This window comes from Vulpes lagopus, chromosome 8, assembly GCF_018345385.1.
Source record: "Vulpes lagopus strain Blue_001 chromosome 8, ASM1834538v1, whole genome shotgun sequence".
Taxonomy (NCBI): Eukaryota; Metazoa; Chordata; class Mammalia; order Carnivora; family Canidae; genus Vulpes; species Vulpes lagopus.
The window spans coordinates 127,203,030-127,225,338 of NC_054831.1; the positions used below are offsets into that span (position 1 = coordinate 127,203,030).

The 22,309-nt window shown below is 35.5% G+C and overlaps 1 protein-coding gene across 18 annotated transcripts in view; it reads left to right on the forward strand.

The window, feature by feature from the left end:
• The window catches only part of EIF4G3 (eukaryotic translation initiation factor 4 gamma 3), a 336,337-nt gene that overhangs the window by 257,577 nt on the left and 56,451 nt on the right, over nt 1-22,309 (forward strand). For 12 of the 18 annotated variants that reach the window (XM_041768194.1, XM_041768195.1, XM_041768196.1 and 9 more), the window contains 5 exons: nt 423-556; nt 2,185-2,304; nt 2,691-2,801; nt 8,993-9,163; nt 15,493-15,690. In XM_041768194.1, coding sequence (XP_041624128.1) covers nt 423-556; nt 2,185-2,304; nt 2,691-2,801; nt 8,993-9,163; nt 15,493-15,690 — 734 coding nt within the window. Of the gene's footprint in view, nt 1-422; nt 557-2,184; nt 2,305-2,690; nt 2,802-8,992; nt 9,164-15,492; nt 15,732-22,309 lie in introns of all 18 variants that reach the window. The other 6 variants (XM_041768199.1, XM_041768200.1, XM_041768203.1 and 3 more) reach the window with 2 other exon arrangements.

The window sequence follows — 22,309 nt, forward strand, 5'->3', positions numbered from 1 at the left end:
ATTTGTTTTGTGTCCTTTTGCCTTTTTTTCCCTTCCAAAATAACATTTCCAAGTGAAGAACCAAAGTATCCCTCTTTCACAGGAAACTAATGAGTATTATAGATCCCTTATTTCTGAGGTATTTAAAGGCGTGGTAGTTTATTTTGATGAGTATTATTGCATGTTTCTGGCCAAAGGCTGCTTAATGTGTATATTAATTGGTTTCTGTAGAAATGTCAGATTACTATCCAAAGGTATCCAGAAGGGATAAAGGAACATATGACAGTTTAAAATTTTTACATCACATTTTCTGACAGTAGCTCTGTGTTTACTTTGTGTTTTAGTCTATGACAGGATAAATACCGGAATCTCGTTTATATTCTGATTGGTTATACATATAAATGATCCCAAAGACACTTGTCTGCCTACATCCCTTTTTCTAGATTCCTGGAAGCCTGCTGATACAGAAGGCAAGAAGCAGTATGACAGGGAGTTTTTGCTGGACTTCCAGTACATGCCAGCCTGTATACAGAAACCAGAGGGCCTGCCTCCCATCAGTGATGTGGTTCTTGACAAAGTAAGGTGTAAACTCAGAGAAAGCTATCTTTTTTTTTTTTTAGGGAACTGGTTTCAGTTATCAGTACAGATATGTGAAGTATGAGCAATTTTTAGGAATTGCTAGACTAAATATATTTGAATTAAAGTATGTAATATTTAAATACTAGCATTTTCCTACATAATCTTGGATTTAGGGTTTACTGTAGATTACTCTAACCTTGGGGTTTGGCCCTTATTTAAGTGGTAACATTTTAAAATTCATTAATTGTCTGCTTATTATTATAGCTATTGCCTAGTGATATGGTGAAAAATGTGTATCTGCTGGGCTAATAACGACAAAAGCGATATGGAGCTCTTTCTTCACTGGTCTAAAATTTCAGTATGGAATTAGAATGGCTTTGAGGACAGGTCAGAACCTGAGTATATTTGGCCAATCAAACTGAAATGGTAATCAGCATAATTCAAGTAATGTTAAATCTCATAATTCAAAAATACATACTTAGTGATTACTTTTCAATTTTGGCAAATAGGCACCTTTTCTCTTTACTGTTCTTAATGGTCCATACAGAAAATTAGTACAGTGTTTATTTTGTCTTAAGTTAAAAAGAGTAGAGTCAGATATATATCTGCCCAAGTAATTTTATGTATATCGATGATGAACCAGTGCTGATGACCAAGCTTAAAATATTTTTGTTTTGAAGATAAATTATTAATCCTAATTGAAGTGTAAAGGGTAGCTCTCTCTCACAATGAAATCCACCTCTTTTTGAGATTTTAAGCACCTGCTTATCTATACCATATGTGTATTATTTTCTTCTTTTATAGCAACAGGGTTTCTTATTTCTCTTGATCTAAGTCTTCTCTCTTAGGTACTTAAGTGGCAGTACTAATTTGAGGCTACTCATTAAATTAGATTTATAAATAAATAAATAAATAAATAAATAAATAAATAAATAAGATTTACATTCACTAAATTAGATTATCCTCTAGAAAATATTCCTTATCTTCCTACCTTATTGGTTTCTGACTTTACCCAATTATTAGTTGATTTCTTCCTGAGCTCCTTAGTTTTATTTAGTCTATAGTCATATTACATTCCGATACAAAGCCAAATACCTCCAATTAACAAGACAGATCGAGTAAGATTTTAAATGAGTGATCACACATGAAAATATCTCTTTTAGAGACTTACTGTTCACTCTAAGTATATGCTTTGCTAACTATAAGACAACAGCAACAAAATCGACATGTGCGGTAGCAGGATTCTTCACAGTGAATACTCTGATGTCCTGGTGAATATCCTGGGGAAAAAATCCCCAAATTTGTCCCCAGTTTATAGGATCTCATAGCTTATCTTGTGTCATTCTGCCTGTCCTTGAGTGTCCATTTAGCCAATCTAATGGTTGTGTCTAGCTTCCCCTCAGGAATTTTAGGCCTAACCAGTCCCAGGGCGCCAGAAAACAATTGCTGGTCTGTTGGGAGAAGTTCAGATTGGTTCAGATTCAGATGGTTCAGATTGGACTTTGCTGCCTCAGAAAGCCAGTGCTCATCATTTTAGCTTACAAAACTTTTCAGTCTAAGTTTTTACCTATTTGCCACTGAGTGCTTTGGAACTTGTATTAAGCTTTCCTTTGTTTCTTCATACAGATCAACCAACCCAAATTGCCAATGCGAACTCTGGATCCTCGGATTTTGCCTCGAGGACCAGACTTTACTCCAGCCTTTGCAGATTTTGGAAGGCAAACCTCTGGTGGAAGAGGTGTACCTGTAAGTGCAAGTTTCCTATAACCTAATTAGCTAGAAAATGTCATAGACTTCATGACATCTTGTGTCCAGTGGCAAGAGAGCTGCTTTTTTTCATTGATTCCTCTAACTAAGAAGAAGTACAAGAGTGAAGACTTGTCCTGTTTTCCATACTAATATTAAAGCAAATAAAGAATACACTTGAGTCATTTTTACTTGTGAGAAACTGGTCTGCATTAATTTGGTCTTGATTTTTTTGCATAGTTTTTCCAATTGAAATGAACTGCAGATGGGTTAAAAATTTAGTCAACCTTAAATAGGACTCCTGTTTTATTTTGAGGTGTCCTGATATAGTTGAGATCTCTAATGACATTCAGCTAATGGCCATCTCTTTGTCTTTCTTTCTACAGATTTGCAAAGTGCAGAGCAGGCATGGATTGCCAATTCTGGAACAGAGCAAAGCCCCAGCTTGTACTCCACTGGCGATGTCGCACCCACCCCTGAAGAGCCTGCCTCTAGGGGTGCGCTGAATCCTTTTTTTTTTTTTTTAACAGTAGTCTCTGGTGTTATGATATTTTCTGTTTTGTTCTTCTCACTTACTGTAGGTTGTGAAGTCAAAATATGAACAAATGACATGTACAAAAGAGTGCAGTATTGGTAAACTGCAGGTTTCCTTTACACCCCCAGTGGCAGGCTCTTCAGCGGTAGAAGTGACATCACCAGTGGATTTATGCTGGGGCACTGCACTGTGCAGGATGTGGCAGGCTGTGCCTACTTCATGCTTTGTAGACTTGCAGAAAGCATGGGGGAAAGTTGCCAATGATGTGACTACCTATTTTTCCCAAGTTGGAATGGTATAGAGAGTGCTTAATTTAAACTAATGGAGGAGCTTGGAGTTTGTGCATTTGCAGATCACTCTGTTAAGACTACCTTATTTTATGTTTGTAAAAAATTTTTTATTTAAGGTGACAGTTTTTATTTCCCCATCACCTTTTTATTTCTGAAATGGCAACTTTTGAAACCTGCTTTGAAATGAGACTGTACCATCAGAAAACAAATGTCACTTTGTAGATATTTGAATTATTTGTTGTTTGCCTGCAGCCAAACACTAATTAAAAATATTTCAGTGCCTACAATGTGTTAAAGGCTTTGTAAAACCTACAGAAAATCTCCTTAATTTGAAGCATATTATTTATTGAGCATTACCATCTTAACAATATCTCTGTGTGTGATATTCTGTTCTCACACAGGTTGGAAATTTAATCTTTATTTTCTGTAAATACTAAATTAAAATTTTTCTCAAGTTTGAATTAACCTTACCAGAAAGTCTTAGAAAGCAGTTTCTAGAAACCATTTGATACGTTATTTTTCAGCATTATTTCCCTTTTTGATCGTGTAAAGTTATATTTCTTGTAGCTTTATTTTTGGTTTTGTTTCATTTTTGATTTATATGTTTGTTTTGCCAAACATTGGAAATAATGTTGATGCCATTTTATTAGTCTCTAGTTAACAGCATCTGTCATCGTATTGGTCTGTTTTATTCATATGTCGCTCACAGAAGCTATGGTTTTCTGCGTCTCCTATTCCAGTGTATACTGCCACTTCTCATCACCAGCTTACTATTGTTTAATAATTAGGTATAGCAGAAAGGAAGTGCTGTAAATTGAGGATAAGCTATGTAGTTTTCAAAATATTGAAATCAGAAAATGAATTTTTAAATTATCACAATGTATGCCCACTAATCTATGTGCTTACATATGTAAATGAGTTGATGCAAAATAATGTGTCTGTGAGCCATTATCAAGAATTTGTAATATTCTTGTAATAACCTCCAAAAAGGTCAGCTTTAGTTATCTTATTTTCTTTAAATAGTTCTGTCATATGCCACAAGCTAATTTTTAAGTAAAATTGTGATTCATCAGAGTAATACTGATATGGTAAGCCTGATACAAGTTATTATTCTTCCAGCACCTCCCATAGATAACAAACATTCTCCATTTAATTTGTCCTGCTTTTCTTGGTATATTGTTGTGGATTGAGTTGGGAATTTCATAGAATGTAGCTGTGTAACATATAAAGGAACAGTTAATAATGCTCTTTAGGGAAAATGCAGAAGTCCTACTCTTCATCATTTTTGGCTCCATACCTCTAATCATTTTTCCCAGCCTCCCAATTGGCTTATAAATGATTACCACCCAAAGATATTAAGGTCTTACTAGACTTAGACTTCTTGATATGGCTTAAGTAACTATGACTCCTACTATTAACTTCCCTTCAAAAGACTTATTACAAAATATGTTGAATGAATAGCAGGTGTTTCAATATGTCATATGCAGTTACATAGCATTTTCAAACATAAGAGTCTTTTGATGGAAGTAATATATATATCTACTGGAGGCACTCAGACACTATCTTCTCTCTACTTTTTTAAAAGTCAGATTACTGGGATACCTGGGTGGCTCAGAGGTTGAGCATCTATCTACCTTAGGCTCAGGGCACTCATGGCATGATCCTCAGGAACCCAGGGTCCAGGGATAGAGTCCTGTATCAGGCTGTCTGCAGGGAACCTGCTTATCCTCCTGCCTGTGTCTCTGCCTCTCCTTGTGTCTCTCATGAATAAATTTAAAAAGTCTTTAAAAATAAATAAAAATCAAATTACTTAGCAATTGTGATGTTGATTTTAATAGTAATGTGCAGACATCACAGAAGGTGCCCCAAAAGAAATGTATTGAGAGAGAGACAGTGGACCTATACTAGTAATTTGCTGTTTATATTTATTTCCGTTAGCTTTGAGATTAGCTGAGCTATTATAAAATTCCTAGGGGCAAAAAGGTTTCCTGAGCTTAGATCCTCCTTCCCTTTGTCCTTTAAAGAAACATTTGGCTCTCTCTCTTTAAAACTTGGTAGGATGAATATTGGTTCAGTTTTCTTCGGTTATTCAGGTAAGCCAGTATGTTTAAGGTTATAGTCTATGAATGAGGGAAGAGCAATGTAAACTGAATTCTAAAACAGATGGGTATGATTTCTTATTTAATACATTGAAGAAACATATGAGAGTGGGTAAAAAAGTTTAAACTTCAGTTCACCTAGAAAAAGAAATTGCAACTCACTAGTTAACACAAAATTTTGATGTTTATTTGAGTTGTCACATTTTTGGACCCTGAGCACATTATGACTTAAAATTGCTCTGCCACCCAGGAAGTTCCTCTTCCAATCAGATTGTCCCTTAAACAAAGAGACCAGGCCTCTTTTATATATACATATATATATATATACACACAGATATATATATATATATATATATTCCATAACTCTAACACAGGATCCTAGATTTTGTGTGTGTTTATTTAGTAAATGATTCATTCATTATATATGGTGCATCTTTTGAAGGATGCTGTAAATTTGACAATTTGTACTGAGCTTTCCATACACCCACCAAAAGGACATGAAATAAGCATTTTTTTCATGATATTAAGGTTAATTCTATCAATACAGATAACACTTTTTAAAAAGTTCTTTTTCTTCTTTGGTATTAATAACTTACTTGTTTTTAAGGTCCTTTTATATGCCTTATATCCTTGATCCTTATAATTACTTTTGTAGATAGGACTGGCATTAAATGTATTAGAAAGCCTAAGTTCAACAAAGTTCAGAGACTTGCTCACAGTAATTTTGCTCATAAATAGCAGAATTGAACTCAAAGTCCACAGTCCTTTTGTCTTCTATCTGCCTCTTTTTTTTTTCTGCTTTCAATAGTCCTTCCAGACATTGACATTCTGGATAGTGAATTCATTTTCAGAGTATAAGCATGAGTACATTAGAAATTAATTTATTAAGTGTGTTAAGCATTTATAAGTATAATCTGTTGATGACTCAGTATTCTTGGTTAAATATTTGTGAACAATACCTTTCTTAGTTATATCCAGTGAACCAAATAATAATTTTCAAGGTTCTCTTGAGAGCTTGCCACATAGGTTATCATACCAACCTTTTATTTGGGACTAGCATCTTATGTTATCTTTTCAAAACTTATTATCCTTCGAAACGTTATTACCTACTTAGTAAAAGTTTTCACATCCTTATGCAGTTCATTTGAAATCCATACGTACTTGTCTTGGAGCTGGTAAAGAGATTTGGCATAAGTCATATTTAGTTTCTAGATGCAAATCTCACTGCATATTCATTGATGTTTCCAGTACTTTTGGGAAATTTTGTACTTCATTCAAGCATGATTAAAATTATATCCCCAAATTATGATTACTATGGCTCTTATCTGATTTTGATATAATTACCTTTCATTACATTCAGTGATCTTTGTTCTTGACAAATTTTTATGTGCAAATGCATGGGTAAATTTAAATGTCTTGTGATGCAGGTGTTTAATTGAGCTTTTCCAAGCATTGAAAAAGATTTTACCCCACACTAGTTATCCATTCTAGTTTATAGTAGAATATAACCTGAATTATAAAAATCAGGTAATACTTGATTACTGCATGCACTCTTTTACCTGCTTGTTTTGTCTGGGCTATTATATCAAAGTTTCAGTTATAAATAAATGTTTATATAGTAGTCCTATCCAGTCCCTGTTGGTACTTTTCCAGTGGTGTTCTCTTCATTTCTTTTTTATTTATTTATTTTTTTTATTTTTTTTTTTTATTTTTTTTTATTTATTTATGATAGTCACACAGAGAGAGAGAGAGAGAGGCAGAGACACAGGCAGAGGGAGAAGCAGGCTCCATGCACCGGGAGCCCAACGTGGGATTCGATCCCGGGTCTCCAGGATCGCGCCCTGGGCCAAAGGCAGGCGCCAAACCGCTGCGCCACCCAGGGATCCCTCATTTCTTTTTTAGTTATACTGTGTGGTACCTCAGGTTTTTTAATGTGTATCAAATGCTCTGAGATCATATCATTTATGCTGAGTGCTTAGCTGCGTATATTTGACAAGATTGGTGTGTATTGTCCAGAAATTTTATCTTTTGATCCTGATACATGCTTGATGCTGCTATTACTAATTAGAGCAGATGGTGAAGTATAATTCTGAGAATGAGTATTATTATTTTTTAAAAGGCTTTCAATCTTATCAGTTTCAGCCTCAGACCATCTATCTCTTAGAACCTGTATATATATATAGCATGAAATTTAAAGTTTCTTCTTCCTTCTCTGCAGCTTCATGTAAATTCAAAAAGGCAGCATTGGGATATTAAGTGAGATAAAAATTCTGATCTATATGTTTTCTGTGTTTTCTTTTCTTCCCTCTTGAAGCTTAATTATAGTATTTACTCAGCATTTAGTAAATGGTTTATTGGAGGCGCCTAGGTGGCTCAGTTGGTTAAGTGTCCATCTCTTGATCTCAGTTCAGGCCTTGATCTCAAGGTCATGAGTTAAAGCCCTGTGTTGGGCTCCATGCTGTGGAGCCTACTTAAGAAAAAAAGAGACAGGGACGCCTGGGTGGCTCAGAGGTTGAGCATCTGCCTTTGGCTCAGGATGTGAACCTGAGGTGCAGGATCCAGTCCTGCATTCGGCTCCTTGCAGGGAGCCTGCTTCTATCTCTGCCTTATGTCTCTGCCTCTCTCTTTCTGTGTGTCTCTCATGAATAAATGAATAAAATCTTTAAGAGTAAAAAAACAAAATAATCAGAAAAGGCTGTCAATATGCAGCGGATTCAGGAGGAGCAGAACTTACTATCAGTTCAAATGTTTAATCTTTAAAAATTACTTCCTAACATTTAGGGTAGTGACTATTAAAGATATTTTAATACAAAGAATGCAACTTTTACTTGATTATGTCTTGCAGTAATTATTTTTCGTTGATGACCATTATGACATACCAGCAAGTGTTTTCAACAGAGTGAGTATAGTGGGACTCTAGCAGGAACTAAGAATTGATGAAGAGAGAAGGACATTTTTTTCAGGAAACAATTCAGTTAAATCTCATTTAATAATATAAGAAAGACTTATTTTAGTATTTCTGGCCCCAGAAATTCAGAAGGATCCATTAAAATCTGTAGTAAGGCTAGGTGTCTACGCTATAGAGAATTTTTGTGATAAAATTATATTTGCATTTCACACTGGCAGTATAGAAATCTAGCTTTTGAAGCAGCTTTGTAACTGCCATGGTTACAGCCTGTGAATTTTTAAAAATACTATTTATTTGTTTATTTCAAAGAGAAAGAGAGAGCGCACAAGCATGAGTAGGGGGAGGGGCAAAGAGAGAAGCAGGCTCCCTGCTGAGCTGGAGCTCAATACAAGGTGGGGTGCTCACTCATTTGATCCAGGATGCTGGGATCATAACCTGAGCCTAAGGCAGATGCTTAACCTACTGCACCACCAGGTGCCCCTGCCTGTGAATTTTTATGATTATTCAAGTGAGCAATCCAAAGTCAAGCAACTAATAAAAAATAAAGCTTCGGTTTGGAGGTACTCTTTTTTGTTAGAAACAATAGCAGTATCAAACAAAATTTTCCATCACTTTATCTAATTTAGGACTTCAGAACTAAAAACTGTGTTAGTGGAGAGCATTACATTGATGATATTCTAAGGTTGTCCTCTTACCTTCTCCCCCCAAAATGTCACATCTAAATTGAGTGCTTAATACCCATCTTTGCATCTAGGAAGTGCTTGGTGTGATCATCAGCCTTGACTTGAGCAGCACCGCAATGGCAGTAAATTTTAAGTACTCTCTGTAGATATAATAAAGAATATTCTTATCCTAGTTGTTGAACGTTGGACCACGGAGATCTCAACCTGGCCAAAGAAGAGAGCCCAGGAAGATTATCACAGTCTCTGTGAAAGAAGATGTGCACCTGAAAAAGGCAGAGAATGCCTGGAAGCCTAGCCAAAAACGAGATAGCCAAGCTGAGGATCCTGAAAACATTAAAACTCAGGTGAGAACAGAAGCACATTCTAACGTTGTTTTAAAATTACAATGCTCTTGTTTTAATTTGCTTTAACTTGTTATTTTATCCTATTAGTATATCTAGATATTTTAGTTCAAGATTTTTGTAATTTCTTTTGCTTTTAAAAGCTTCATTCTAAGATCTTTAGCATAACATGTGCCAGATAGCCTACTATTTTCTCGTTTCATTTTCAAAACAAAATACTATGTCTAGAGGGTTTATATGTCATAGACTTTGATCATTTAGGCTTAGATCAATACTTACTTCCCTTCAAAATGTGTTTTTAGATTCCCAATGAGTACCCTATTCTTGTTAACATATTGCTTTATGTCCCCTTGTCAGGCCTTCATTCTAATAAGTTAGAATTTCTAAACTAGTCTTGTTTTGGAGTCTTTTGATATAAAATTGAATTTTCTTTTCATCTTTCTATGAATACCTGCCTGCAGAACTCCAGGATAAATTGAATGGATTCCTTTAATCCAAACAAAATTACTTTTTTGTGTCAAATTAGGTAGTCTTTATTCATCGTTTGCTGTACACAGTGCCATTTCCTATATTGGGTTACCTTTACTATCTTTTTTGGATTTTTTGCTTCTAGGTACCAAGACTAGAGTCTCCTCTTGAATTTTTACCTGTACTGGAGTCAGGCATTACATATCATATGCTGACTTTTCAGTGTCTCATTCTTTAAGTATCTTTCCTCTCACTGTGAATAGTTTAAACTAGGAATCAAAAGCTTCAACTCTGGAGACAGAAGCAAGTTCTATTAGGCAAGTTCTTAATCTTAACTGTAAAATTGAGATTCTAATATTACTTACTTCATAGGGCTATTGTGCAGTTTCAATAAAGTAATATAAAGCAGTTAAAGATTTTATTAAAAAAAAGATTTTATTTATTTGTTTGGGAGACAGAGCATAACTGGGGGGAGGGGCAGAGGAGGAGGCAGAGGGACATCAGACTCCCCGCTGAGCAGGGAACCCTTATGTGGGGCTTGATCCCAGGACCCTGACATCATGACCTGCAGCGAAGTCAGATTCTAAACCGACTGAGCCACAGAAGCTCCCCTAGTTGTTTGGGTTTATTTATTTTAGTCTTTATTTGAGTATAGTTGTCACACAGTGACTTCGCCAGCTATTTTTGCCCTTCATAACCTGGCCTCATTATCATTTGCTGACTAACCCATTGCCTCTGACCTCTCTTGTACATACATGAACTACTCCCTTCTGTGGTTCCTCATCTACCTCATGTTTACTCAGCACCTCTTGTCTCTGCAGATAATGTTCAGTGGTCTGGAAGGCAGTAACTATGCCTGATGCTTTTTTTGCACCTAATACAGAATTTGTTGGGCTGCAAGTAGATAGCAGTTATAGTGAATTAATGATTTTCAATCAAGTTGTTTTGATGCTGATTTCTTTTTTTTTTTATTGAGATATAATTGGTATTATATTAGTTTCAGTTTTTACACTGTAATGATTACAAAATGATATTACAAAATGACCGCCACAGTTAGTCCAGTTATTAACATCTGTCATCATGTGTAGTTACAAATTTTTTCTTGTAATGAAAACTTTTGATGAGCTACTCTCATCAACTTTCAAATATGCAAATATGCAATACAGTATATTAACTCTAGTTACTTTGCTGTTCATTACTTTAATAAATTACCTTTTTTGTCCTACTTTTTCAAACTTAAATTATCATCTGAAATATTTGAAGGTATTTGAAGGTTGTTTTCTTCTTCTCTTCCTTTTTCCTTTTTTTCTTTCTTTCAATTTATTTACCCCAGAGAGAGAGAGGGCACATGTTGGGGCAGAGATGAGGGCAAAGGGAGAGCGAAAGATTGGGACAAACCCAAGCTGACTCCCTGGTGAGTGTAGACCCCAACACAGAGCTCCATCCAAGGACCTTGAGATCATGACCTGAGCTGAAACCAAGAGCCAGCCGCTTAACCAACTGAGCCACCCACGTGCCCTGAGGTGTTTTTTTTCTTTCTTGATTTAAAGCACAGGTTAACATCTTAAGACTCCCCAATATTTGCAGTTGATAGATACAATTGAGAGAGGTTTGGTGACTTTCCTGCCCCTAAGAAACTTAATTTTTTTTTTTTATAAAAGCAATGCTAACTCATTGCTGAAAACTTTTTTTATTTAAAAAAAAAAAAAGATTTATTTATTTATTTATTTATTTATTTATTTATTTATTTATGATAGACAGAGAGAGAGAGAGAGAGAGAGAGAAGCAGAGACACAGGAGGAGGGAGAAGCAGGCTCCATGCCAGGAGACCCATGTGGGACTCGATCCTGGGACTCCAGGATCACGCCCTGGGCCAAAGGCAGGCGCCAAACTGCTGAGCCACCCAGGGATCTCCTCATTGCTGAAAAACTTGAGCATGTAATTTTTAAAGTTTAAATTGATTTATTTACTGTCTCCTTCTTAGAGAAAACTGTTAATATATTGACACATATTCTAAAAGTCCTTATATTCCAGGGTGCTTGGGTGGCTCATTCAGTTAACTGTCTACCTTAGGCTCAGGTCATGATCCAGGGTCCTGGAATAGAGTCCTGTGTCAGCTCCCTGCTCAATGGAGAGCCTGCTTCTCACTCTCCCTCTGCTCTGCTCCTCTCCCCCCCGCCCGCCCCATGCTCTCTTTCTTGCTTGTTCTCTATCTCAAATAAATAAAATCTTTGAAAAAAATAAAATAAAAATCTGTATATTCAGATATCAATTTGTATAGGGATCAAATAAAACATTTTATAGGCCTTTTCAGTTATTATATAATGGTTTCTTGGATTTGTGCAAATTCATATTTTACTCAGGCATAATTTACATTCAGTCAAATTTACTTTTTGGTATATAGTTCTACGAATGATGAACACAGTCATGTAACTTCACTGTAAACAAAATATGGTACGTTTTAAAAAAATATATATGGTACGTTTTTATCACACCGCAGAAATTTCCTTGTGCTACTTTATACTTAATCTCCCTGCATGCCCACCTTTATTAGTCACTAATCTGTTGTTTGTCCTAATAGCACTGCTTTTTCCAAAATATCAAATTAATGGAATCATTTTGAATGTAGCTTTTTTCACTTAACATTTTACATTTGGGATGCATTTGTTGTCATTACATATATAATTATTTTTTATTACCTATTAGTATTCATTTGTTATGGATATACCACATTTTGTACCCATTAACAGGGTAAACAGTTTTCAGGTTTTGGTAATTAGGAATAGAAGTGCTGTAGTCATTTATGTATAGGATTTGTGTGAACATAAGCTCTTGTCTCTTTTGGATAAAATTGTAGCTTTGGCATCCATGAGTTGTCTGATAAATATAGGTTCAACGTTATCAGAAAATGCCAGACTATTTTCCAAGGTGGCTACTGAACCATTTTGCATTTCCACTGCAAGGCACAAGAGTCTCAGTTATTCCACTTCTTCAGTGGTGCTCAGTATTTTGTGCTTTATAAATTAGAGCCATCCTAATGGATGTGTGGTAGCTTCTTATTTTTTTAATTTATGTTTCCAAATGAATAATATATTGAATAAACACATCTTTTCATGTACTTATTTGCCATTCTTATATCTTCTTTGGTAAAATTTCTGTCCTTTTGCCCTATTTCACTGGCTGGTTATTTTTCTTACAATGGACTTTTGAGAGTTCTTTGTATATCCTGGATACAAATCTTTTATCAAATGTATATTTTGCAAAAATTGTCTCACAGTCTGTGGTTTGTCTTTTCATTTTCTTAATAGTATCTTTTGCAGAAATCAAGTTTTTTAACTTTGATCATGTTGAATTTTTTTTTTTAAGATTTTATTTATTTATTCATGAGAGACACACAGAGAGAGGCAGAGACACAGACAGAGGGAGAGGCAGGCTCCTCACAGGGAGTCCGATGTAGGACTTGATCCCAGAACTCCAGGATCATGCCCTGAGCCAAAGGCAGATGCTCAACCGCTGAGCCACCCAGGCATCCCTGATCACGTTGAATTTAATCAACTTTTGCATTTATAGGTTGTACTTTTGCTGTCCTATCTAAAAAAATCTTTGTATAACCCAAGAACACAAAATTTTTCTCCTTTCTTGTCTTCTGGAAGTTTATAGCTTGGGCAGCCGGGGTGGCTCAGCGGTTTAGCGCCACCTTTGACCTAAGGCATGATCCTGGAGACCCGGGATCAAGTCCCACGTCAGGCTCCCTGCATGGAGCCTGCTTCTCTCTCTGCCTGTGTCTCTGCCTCTCTCTCTCTCTCTCTCTCTCTCTCTCTTTCTGTGTCTCTCATGAATGAATAAATAAATAATTTTTAAAAAGTTTATAGCTTTAGGTTTTACATTTCTTTATGTGATCCAGGGTTAATTAATTTTTGTATTTCATGCAAGGTATGGATCAAGATTCTTTTTATTTTCTTTCATTTCCTTATATATATCCAGTTGTTCCAGCCTCGTTTGTTGGAAAGGTTTTCCTTTTCCTGGGGCACCTGAGTGGCTCAGTCAGTTAAGCATCTGCCTTCGGCTCAGGTTATGATTTCAAGGTCCTTGGATTGAGCCCTGAGTCAGGCTCCCAGCTCAGCCAAGAGCTTGCTTCTCCCTCTCTCTTTGCCCTTCCCTCCAGCTTGTGCTCTCTAGCTCACTCGCTCTGCTTTCTCTTAAATAAATAGATAAATCTTAAAAAAAAAAAAAAAAAGATTATCTTTTTTGCATTCAGTTTTCTTTGTGCCTTTGTTGAAAATCAGTTCATCATATATGCGTGAATCTAGTTCTGGATATACATTCTGTCCCAATGATATATATGTTGGTCCTCTGTCCAATACCACACTATCTTTGATTAGTGAATATTGAAATCAGGTTGCAGGAGTCCTCTAACTTTGTTACTTTTCAAAATCACTTAGGCTATTCTGGCTTTTTTTTTTTTTTCCTTGTCTTTTAATATAAATTGTTGAAGCAACTTCTTGATTTCTCTCAAAAAGCTCCAAAACCGTACTAAGATTTTTTGAGCTTGTTTTAAATCTATAGATCAGTTTAGAGAAAACTGACAACAATAATGAATCTTCTAATACATGCACATGACCCAGATCTCTTTATTTAAGTCCTGCTTGATTTCTTTCATCAGTGATTTATGTTTTTATCATACAGTTCCTATGGATATTTTGTTAGATTTTTAACTAAATACTTAATGGTTTTTGGTACTGTTATAAACAGGAATTTTAAAATATGTAATTTCTAGTTGTTCATTGCTAATGCATAGAAATAAAATTGATTTCTACGTTGACTTATATTCTGCAATGTTGCTAGGTTCATTTCTTAATTCTGTCTCTCTGTAGCTTTCTTATGACTTTCTACATAATCGTATCATTTATGAATAGATAGTTTTATTTCTTCCTTTACAATCTGTATAGGTTGTAGTTCTTTTTCTTCTGTTTATTGCATTGACTAGGAAGACAGCTATTCTCACCACTATACCACCAGTGCAGGCTTTTGAACTGATAGGACCTCCAGTATGACTTTGAAGAGGATGGTAAAAATGGACAGTCTTGCATGCTTCCTATCCTTATAAGGGAAAGCAGTCATTCTTTTACCATTAAGTAGAATTATACATGCTTTATTTCTAGTTGAAGTTTTCCTCTATTTTAATTTGATGAGAGTTTAAAACCCTGCTGCCTAGTATTCTCTACCATAATATACCATAATTTAGACAGATTTTCTATTTATGACATTTAAATTATTTGCTATAAAGAGATATTGATGGAAGTCAATGTGGCTAAAATCTTTTGTACCTCCTTAAACATGAATAACTTTCTAAAAGTACAATAGCTGGTTCAAAATACCGTAATTTTAAAGCTTTTAATGCGCATTGCCAAATTGCCCTGAGTAATGTGCCAGATAATACTCCTGCCAGTGAATATACCTAGTCCTTAAAATTCTCATCAGTTGTGGAGAAGAAATGGTATAATTGCTGCTGTTTGGTTAAAATAGATGGATTTAATTCTGTGGTGAGTTCACAATCTTTATTAATAATTTGGAAAGTTGGGAGACCTGATTGGCTCAGATGGTTAAATGTCTACCTTCATTTCAGGTTGTGATGCCGGGGTCCTGGGATCAGCCCTGCATGAGGGAGGCTCCCTGCTTCTCCCTCTCCCACCCGTCCCCCACTTGGGCTCTCATTCTCACTTACTCTCTCAAAGAAATAAAATCTTCAACCAAAAATTGGGGAAATCAAACTTACAAATTATAAACAAACTATTAATCCTTACAGAAAGAATCATCCTGTCACAGTTACTATAACACTCTTTTCTTTTTTGTGGCCCTTCTAGGAACTTTTTAGGAAAGTTCGAAGTATCTTAAATAAATTGACACCACAGATGTTCAACCAACTGATGAAGCAAGTGTCAGGACTTACTGTTGACACAGAGGAGCGGCTGAAGGGAGTCATTGACCTGGTCTTTGAGAAGGCAATCGATGAGCCCAGTTTCTCTGTGGCTTACGCAAACATGTGTCGATGTCTAGTAACGGTAAGAAGAGAGGAAGGAGTAAAACCAGAAATCTCCAAGAGGTATATTCTCCCCTCACTACACATTCTTCCCAGAAGTGTTATTGGGGCAACGTAAAGGGGAGAATATATTTTTAGTGCTTTTTAATGTAATACTCTCAATGTATAAAAAGAATATTGCCTTATTAAAATGTATCTTCCATCTATGGAGAGGATATGGAGACTGGCCTGAAATAGGTCTGTTATGGTCCTATCCATTGTGAGCAATGCTGAATAAGTTTTAAATTAGTAATGTGAAATTATTGTCATGAGCAACCTACTTCTCCTGGTGTGTCTTCTTACAGAAATAAAATGAATGCTTATATTCACATTTGATTCAAAACTGGAAAATATATTGGTTCTAAATTGAGCCTTGGTGAAAATGATAGGATAGTTATGGTCATAAAAGGTTCAAAAGTAATCATGTCATCTCTTAGAAGTTATTAGATTTCTTTTTCTTTACATTGTCCACAGCCATTTAATCTCTACAGCCTGTCAAAACTAGGGCAAGACAGAATGGGAGACCAAAGAGCTTCTGGTTAGTGTTCATTGTCCTCTATTCTGCAGTCAGAACACTACCATGTACCATCTGTGTTTTCTCTGCCTGTTTCTGTTCCCAAGGTACTTGTGTCAGAAATGTGTGTCCTTTAACATTTAAGTTTTTTCCTATTTATCACAACTCATTGTCATTGTGCCTTGTTATGAAAATGCAAAATTCTGACATTCTGTGAATTTTTTTTGAATTCCTGTGTCAAAGATAGGTAAGTCTATTATAACTTGGAAAACTTACCTCTTCTGTCTTTAATGAATTTAATATCCATATAGAAAAAAACCCCAGTATTAACAAGAATTAAGACCACTTAGAGCATATTCTGTGATATTGAAATTTGTTGATGCTTGAATGGATATTCTAGACCTAAAAATCAAGTAGAACAAAAAAGAAATGACTATGTTATTGGTAGAATGACAAACTGCTTCTGTGAAGTAGGTGGAGTTCAGGTAGGGCATGAAGAGGGGCAGGATCATGGTGGGAGAGGACATGGAAAAAGGAAGAGCTCATGACCGAGACAGGTCAACGGCATGTGGCACAATAGTCACAGACACGGGCTTGGCGTCTCACAGTTCTGGCTTTAAATTTTAACTTGAAAATTATATTTAAGTTGCTTCTCTACAAGCTGTTAACTTTATAATGAACTGTTATAAACTTTATAACTTTATAAAATTATATTACCTGCTTAAACCTGTTTTTAATCCATAAAATAAGATTAAGGCACACAATTTGAGGCTCTTACAATAACATTAATTTAATAATAATGTTTATGAGATTGTGTATATAAAGTTCCTAACTTAGTATTTAACCAATAGTTTTCCCTAAATAATTCAAAATTACATTGGTAATGGAAAAGATTGCAAAGGTCTTGAAATGCTGGCTGAATCAGGATGATTGTATAACAGAAACTATCTAGGCACCTACTAGGTTGCATTATGGGTAGATGCTTTACATATATTATTTTTAATAGTTATTATAACCCTCAAAAGTTAGTATTATTAGCCCCACTTTACTGAACAAGAAACTGAGGATTAAAAAAGGATAAATAACTTGCTTAATGTCACCTCACTAGTAAGTGGCTGTACTAGAATCCCAAGACTAGGATTATTCAGTCACTTGCCATATTGCCTTCTAACGTACCATATACCATACGTATCTGAAGGCAAACTATTTCTCCATCTCATGTCTCTAATTTTCCTTTTGGCAGCCATGACATCTTGTAGTCACTAATTGGAACTTACATGTTAGTGCTCTTTACTAATTTTAGATTTAATCCTATAGGGAGGGAAGGATTGCTAATAGTTTTATTTTTTAAGATGTAATTTATTTGAGAGCAACCCTGGTGGCTCAGCGGTTTAGTGCCTTCAGTCCAGGCTGTGATCCTGGAGACCTGGGATCGAGTCCCACATCGGGCTCCCTGTGTGGAGCCTGCTCCTCCCTCTGCCTGTGTCTCTGCCTCTCTCTCTCTCTGTGTTTCTCATGAATAAATAAATGAATAAAATCTTAAAAAAAAAAAAGATATAATTTATTTGAGAGAGTGAGCAGGGGGGGAGGGTCAGAGGATGAGAGAATCCCAAGCAGACTGCTTGCCAAGAGAGGAGCCCCATGCAGAGCTTGATCCCACAACCTCCAGAATACTACCTGAACCAAAATCAAGAGTTGGACACCTAACTGATTGAACCATGCACGCACCCCTGTTAAAGTTTAATAAGAGAGTATCCTTGATGAAAGTGGCCTTTAGAAAAAGGCCTGGCCACAATAGAAGTTAGATTAAAATAGAAATTATAGGAAGCCAACCACTTATGTGAATTTTGCTATTATTATTTTAAAATAAGATTGATTAAACTTTACAGGATTATTTTAAATTACAGAATAACATAAGTCTAGCAGTATAGGGGTTTCCATAGAAAAGTTACTGCTCTTTTCTTACAGTCCCATCTAGTTACACTGTTCTTCCTTCCAGGGCAGTCACTGTGAATGGTTTGTCTGTGTACTTACACAGCCTTATTTATATTCAGAAAATTATATAAAAACATACGCATATGTATAAAGAGAATACTTTTGGGTTGATATTAATTATATGTATTTTTTGTAGTTTACTTGTTTTCATTTAATACATTTTAAGCATACCTCTAGGCCAGTACAGATAGATTTTACTCATACTTTTTTAGTAGTTGTATAATATCTGAAGATATATGTATATCACAATTTCCCCAGCCTTTCTCTCTCTCTCTCTCTCTCTCTCTCTCTCTCCCTCTCCCCTCCCCTTTTCCCCCATGTTGTTTCTAGGGTTTTTTTGGTTTTGGGGGGTTTTCTGGCAACCACAAGCAGTGCTCCAATAAACACCAAAGTATTTACCCTTACATATTGAAGCTTTTGCTTTCTTAGTATAAATTCCCCCAGAGTTCTATACCAAAGGTTACAGATTTTTAAACTTTAAAAAAAATATATTACAGACGTAATATATTTTGGGAAAAAATATATTTCTCTTTGGGAAAAGCGTGTTTCTTTCATCAAATTTAATGATACAGTTTCTCCATGGCTGATTTTAAGCCAGTGACAGTTTGACAGTTAATTCACAAAATTTTGAGTGAACAGTTGGCTCCCATGAACTGGTATGAGGTAGCTTTATCATACCATTACAACACGCATATAGAAGATTGTATAAATCACTAGTGAACAGGTCAGTGTATATTAATGAAGTGAGCATACCTACCACCCTGGTCAATAAATAGAACTGTGCCCTTCCCTCTTCCTTAAAGGTAACAACTTTTGTTACTTCTAGTACCATACCTGATTTACTTTTGAGGTACTGAAGGCCTAAAATAAGAGGGGACATTGGTAATAGAGTCATTTCTACTATGTAGAAAATATAAAAATCAGTCATGGGAATAATGAAAATCTAAATAAAAGCTCACCTTTTAGGAGAAAGTTGAGACTATCTTCATGAACTTTGGGGTGAATTTTCTTTAGCAAGGGATGCCTGGGTGGTTGAGCAGTTTGGCGCCTGTCTTCAGCCTGGTGTGTGATCCTGGAGGCCTGGGATTGAGTCCCAGGTGGGGCTCCCTGCATGGAGCCTGCTTCGCTTTCTGCCGTGTCTCTGCCTCTCTCTTCATCTCTCATGAATAAATAAATAAAATCTTTTTTAAAATGTTTTTCTTTAGCAAGATTAAGATTCAAAATGAGTAAAAAAATAATTTGAGATTTGACTATTAAAATTTGCAATCCTTGGTGTACAAGCAAATGATACCATAAATAAAATAAAAAGATAAAGCCACAACATGGGAGCTTCTATTTGGAATATAAGATTTAAGAATTAAGGAGGAATTAAGAAGGAAAAAATCCAATGAAATAGCCCAATTAAAAGGGCAATTTATAGCGGGGGGCTCCTGAGTGGCTCAGTTCTTTAGGCCTCTGCCTTCGGTTCTGGTTATGATCCCAGGGTCCTGAGATCAAGCCCTGCATCCTGTTTCCTGCTCAGCAGAGAGCCTGCTTCTCCCTCTCCCCCTTGCTCATGCTCTCTCTTGCAATCTCTCTCTCTCGCTACCTTTCTCTCTCAAATAAAATCTCTTTAAAAATTATAAAAGGGCAATTTATAGAAATGAAAATCCAATAGCTGATGAATTTAACAAGATACTCATTGTTATTCTTGATTAGGGAAATAACAAACCATAATTCTGTACAAGTCACACTTGTTAGAGTAGAAAAAATATGAAATAATTTAAAGTGTTAACAGATGAATACAGTCACTTTGGTGAGTAATTAGACAATAACGTTGAAGATTTCATATACTATTCCTCAGGAATTTTACTTCTTAGTATATATCCTAGAGAAATTACCAGATGTGCACAAGGAATCATTTTTAAGAATGTTTATTTTTTGTATTACTTTTAATAGTGAATAATAGGAAACAAACGAAGTAAGCCTAAACAAGATAATTGAGATAAACCACAATTTATTTGGTCGGTGGTTATAAATATTTAGTCAGGGGGATCCCTGGGTGGCGCAGCGGTTTGGTGCCTGCCTTTGGCCCAGGGCGTGATCCTGGAGACCCGGGATCGAATCCCACGTCAGGCTCCCGGTGCATGGAGCCTGCTTCTCCTCTGCCTGTGTCTCTGCCTCTCTCTCTCTCTCTCTCTGTATGACTATCATAAATAAATAATAATAATAAAAAATTAAAAATAAATAAATAAATATTTAGTCAGTGGTTATAACTACACACAACCGTAGTTAAAATTAATGAAGTAATACTGAATGTATTAGTGTGTATCAGTCTCAAAAATAGTATGGAAGAACAGTGTGACATCATTTAATAATTTTTTATAATATGCAAAATGAAATTGTTTCTATTAAGTACATATATGATAATAATATACTTTTTTGGAAATACCAAACATCAAATTTGAAGTAAGATTAAGCAAAAGTACAGAGGAGTAAGTATTAGGGCTTCTAGTTTTGACAAATTAGGTGATCTAGAACACCATTCCATGGATAACAACTAGAAAAGGTGCCTTTAGTATTTTTTAAAATTTTGAAGGACAGTAAAGAATTACTAAGGTTAAGATCTTTGAAAAGGTAGAAATCCAAAGAAAAATGAGCAGATTTAGTAAAACTTCTCCATAGACAAGGCAATTAAATGTCTTGAATAACTGTTTTTTATAGACTTGTTGAGCTAGGGGGACAGAATTTGGGAACACTGTTCACCAAAGGAGTGGTGGAAGAGGCTCTAATAAATCCTCTTGTTTTGTTTTGTTTTTTAATCCTCTTGTATTTTAGGTTGGGATCCCAAAGTACTGCATGCTTGAAACAGGTGAATCAGAAATTGACCTGTTTTCACAGGAACTGTGTATAGGTCAACATCAAATAATCTCAGTCCTTGAATTTGGATTATAGTGATTTCAAATTGTGTTAGTGCCTGCTAGGTACTTGGAAGGAGCAAGCATAGATTGCTTTTAAAACTATCGTATTTTAAAAAAACTGTCATATTTGTCTTTAAATTATTTCTATGAACAATTTTTTCAAATGAAATGTCCAACATATAGTTAGAAATAACAAAACAGAAGGGAAGAAGACACCATGAATGAGAGCCAGCAGTAAACAATTTTCCCACAGAAGCTCTAGATATTGGCTTTATCAGGCATTATTATGTTCAAGGTAATAGAGATAGCTTGAATTTTTCTTTTTTTTTTTTTAGAGATTTTATTTATTTATTCATGAGAGAGACACAGAGAGAGAATGAAAGAGAGGCAGAGACACAGGCAGAGGGAGAAGCAGGCTCTGTGCAGGGAGCCCGATGTGGGACTTGATCCCAGGACTCCAGGATCATGCCCTGAGCCGAAGGCAGCCAGTGTAGCTTGAAATTTTCAACAGAGAATGAGAACGTATCAAAAGAACTAAATAGAGATCCCAGAACTGAATAGTTAATAAAATTCAGAACTTAATAGGTTGGTTTAATAACCAATTAGATACAGCTGAAATAAAGAATTATGAAGTAGGAGATGGGTCTGTAGAATGCAGAATGAAACAGAGAGAGACCAAAAAATGAAAAATACAAAAGGGAGGGTAATGATGGAGCAGATTCAGTAAGATCAAATTTTGCTTTAATTGGAATCCTAAGAGGAGAGAGGAGAAAATGGAAAGAAAGCAATACTTGAAGAGAGTGGCTGAGAAATTTTTCACAAGTGCTGAGATGTTAAAGCCCTGATTGAAACAATTTCCTACAAACCCCAAGCATGAATTAAAAAAAAAAAATAAGTGAAAATATAGGAAAACGTTTAGACTAGTGATAGTAAAGCTACTTACAATAAAAGAAAGTATGGGGGAGGAGAGGGAGAAATACTAAAAAGAACAACTCAGCCACCCAGGCACCCTGTTTTTTCCAAACTTTCTTTACCAATGGCACTGTTTTGTTTTCTTTTTCATAATAATTATTAGTTTGAGAAATCATACCTCCCAGTGGAATAAGAGATATTGAAGACAATTAATAAAAAATTAAATTATCACCTAAGGCAGTTGCTCTCTTTCTGTCCACGTACTCATTGAGTTATTTAAG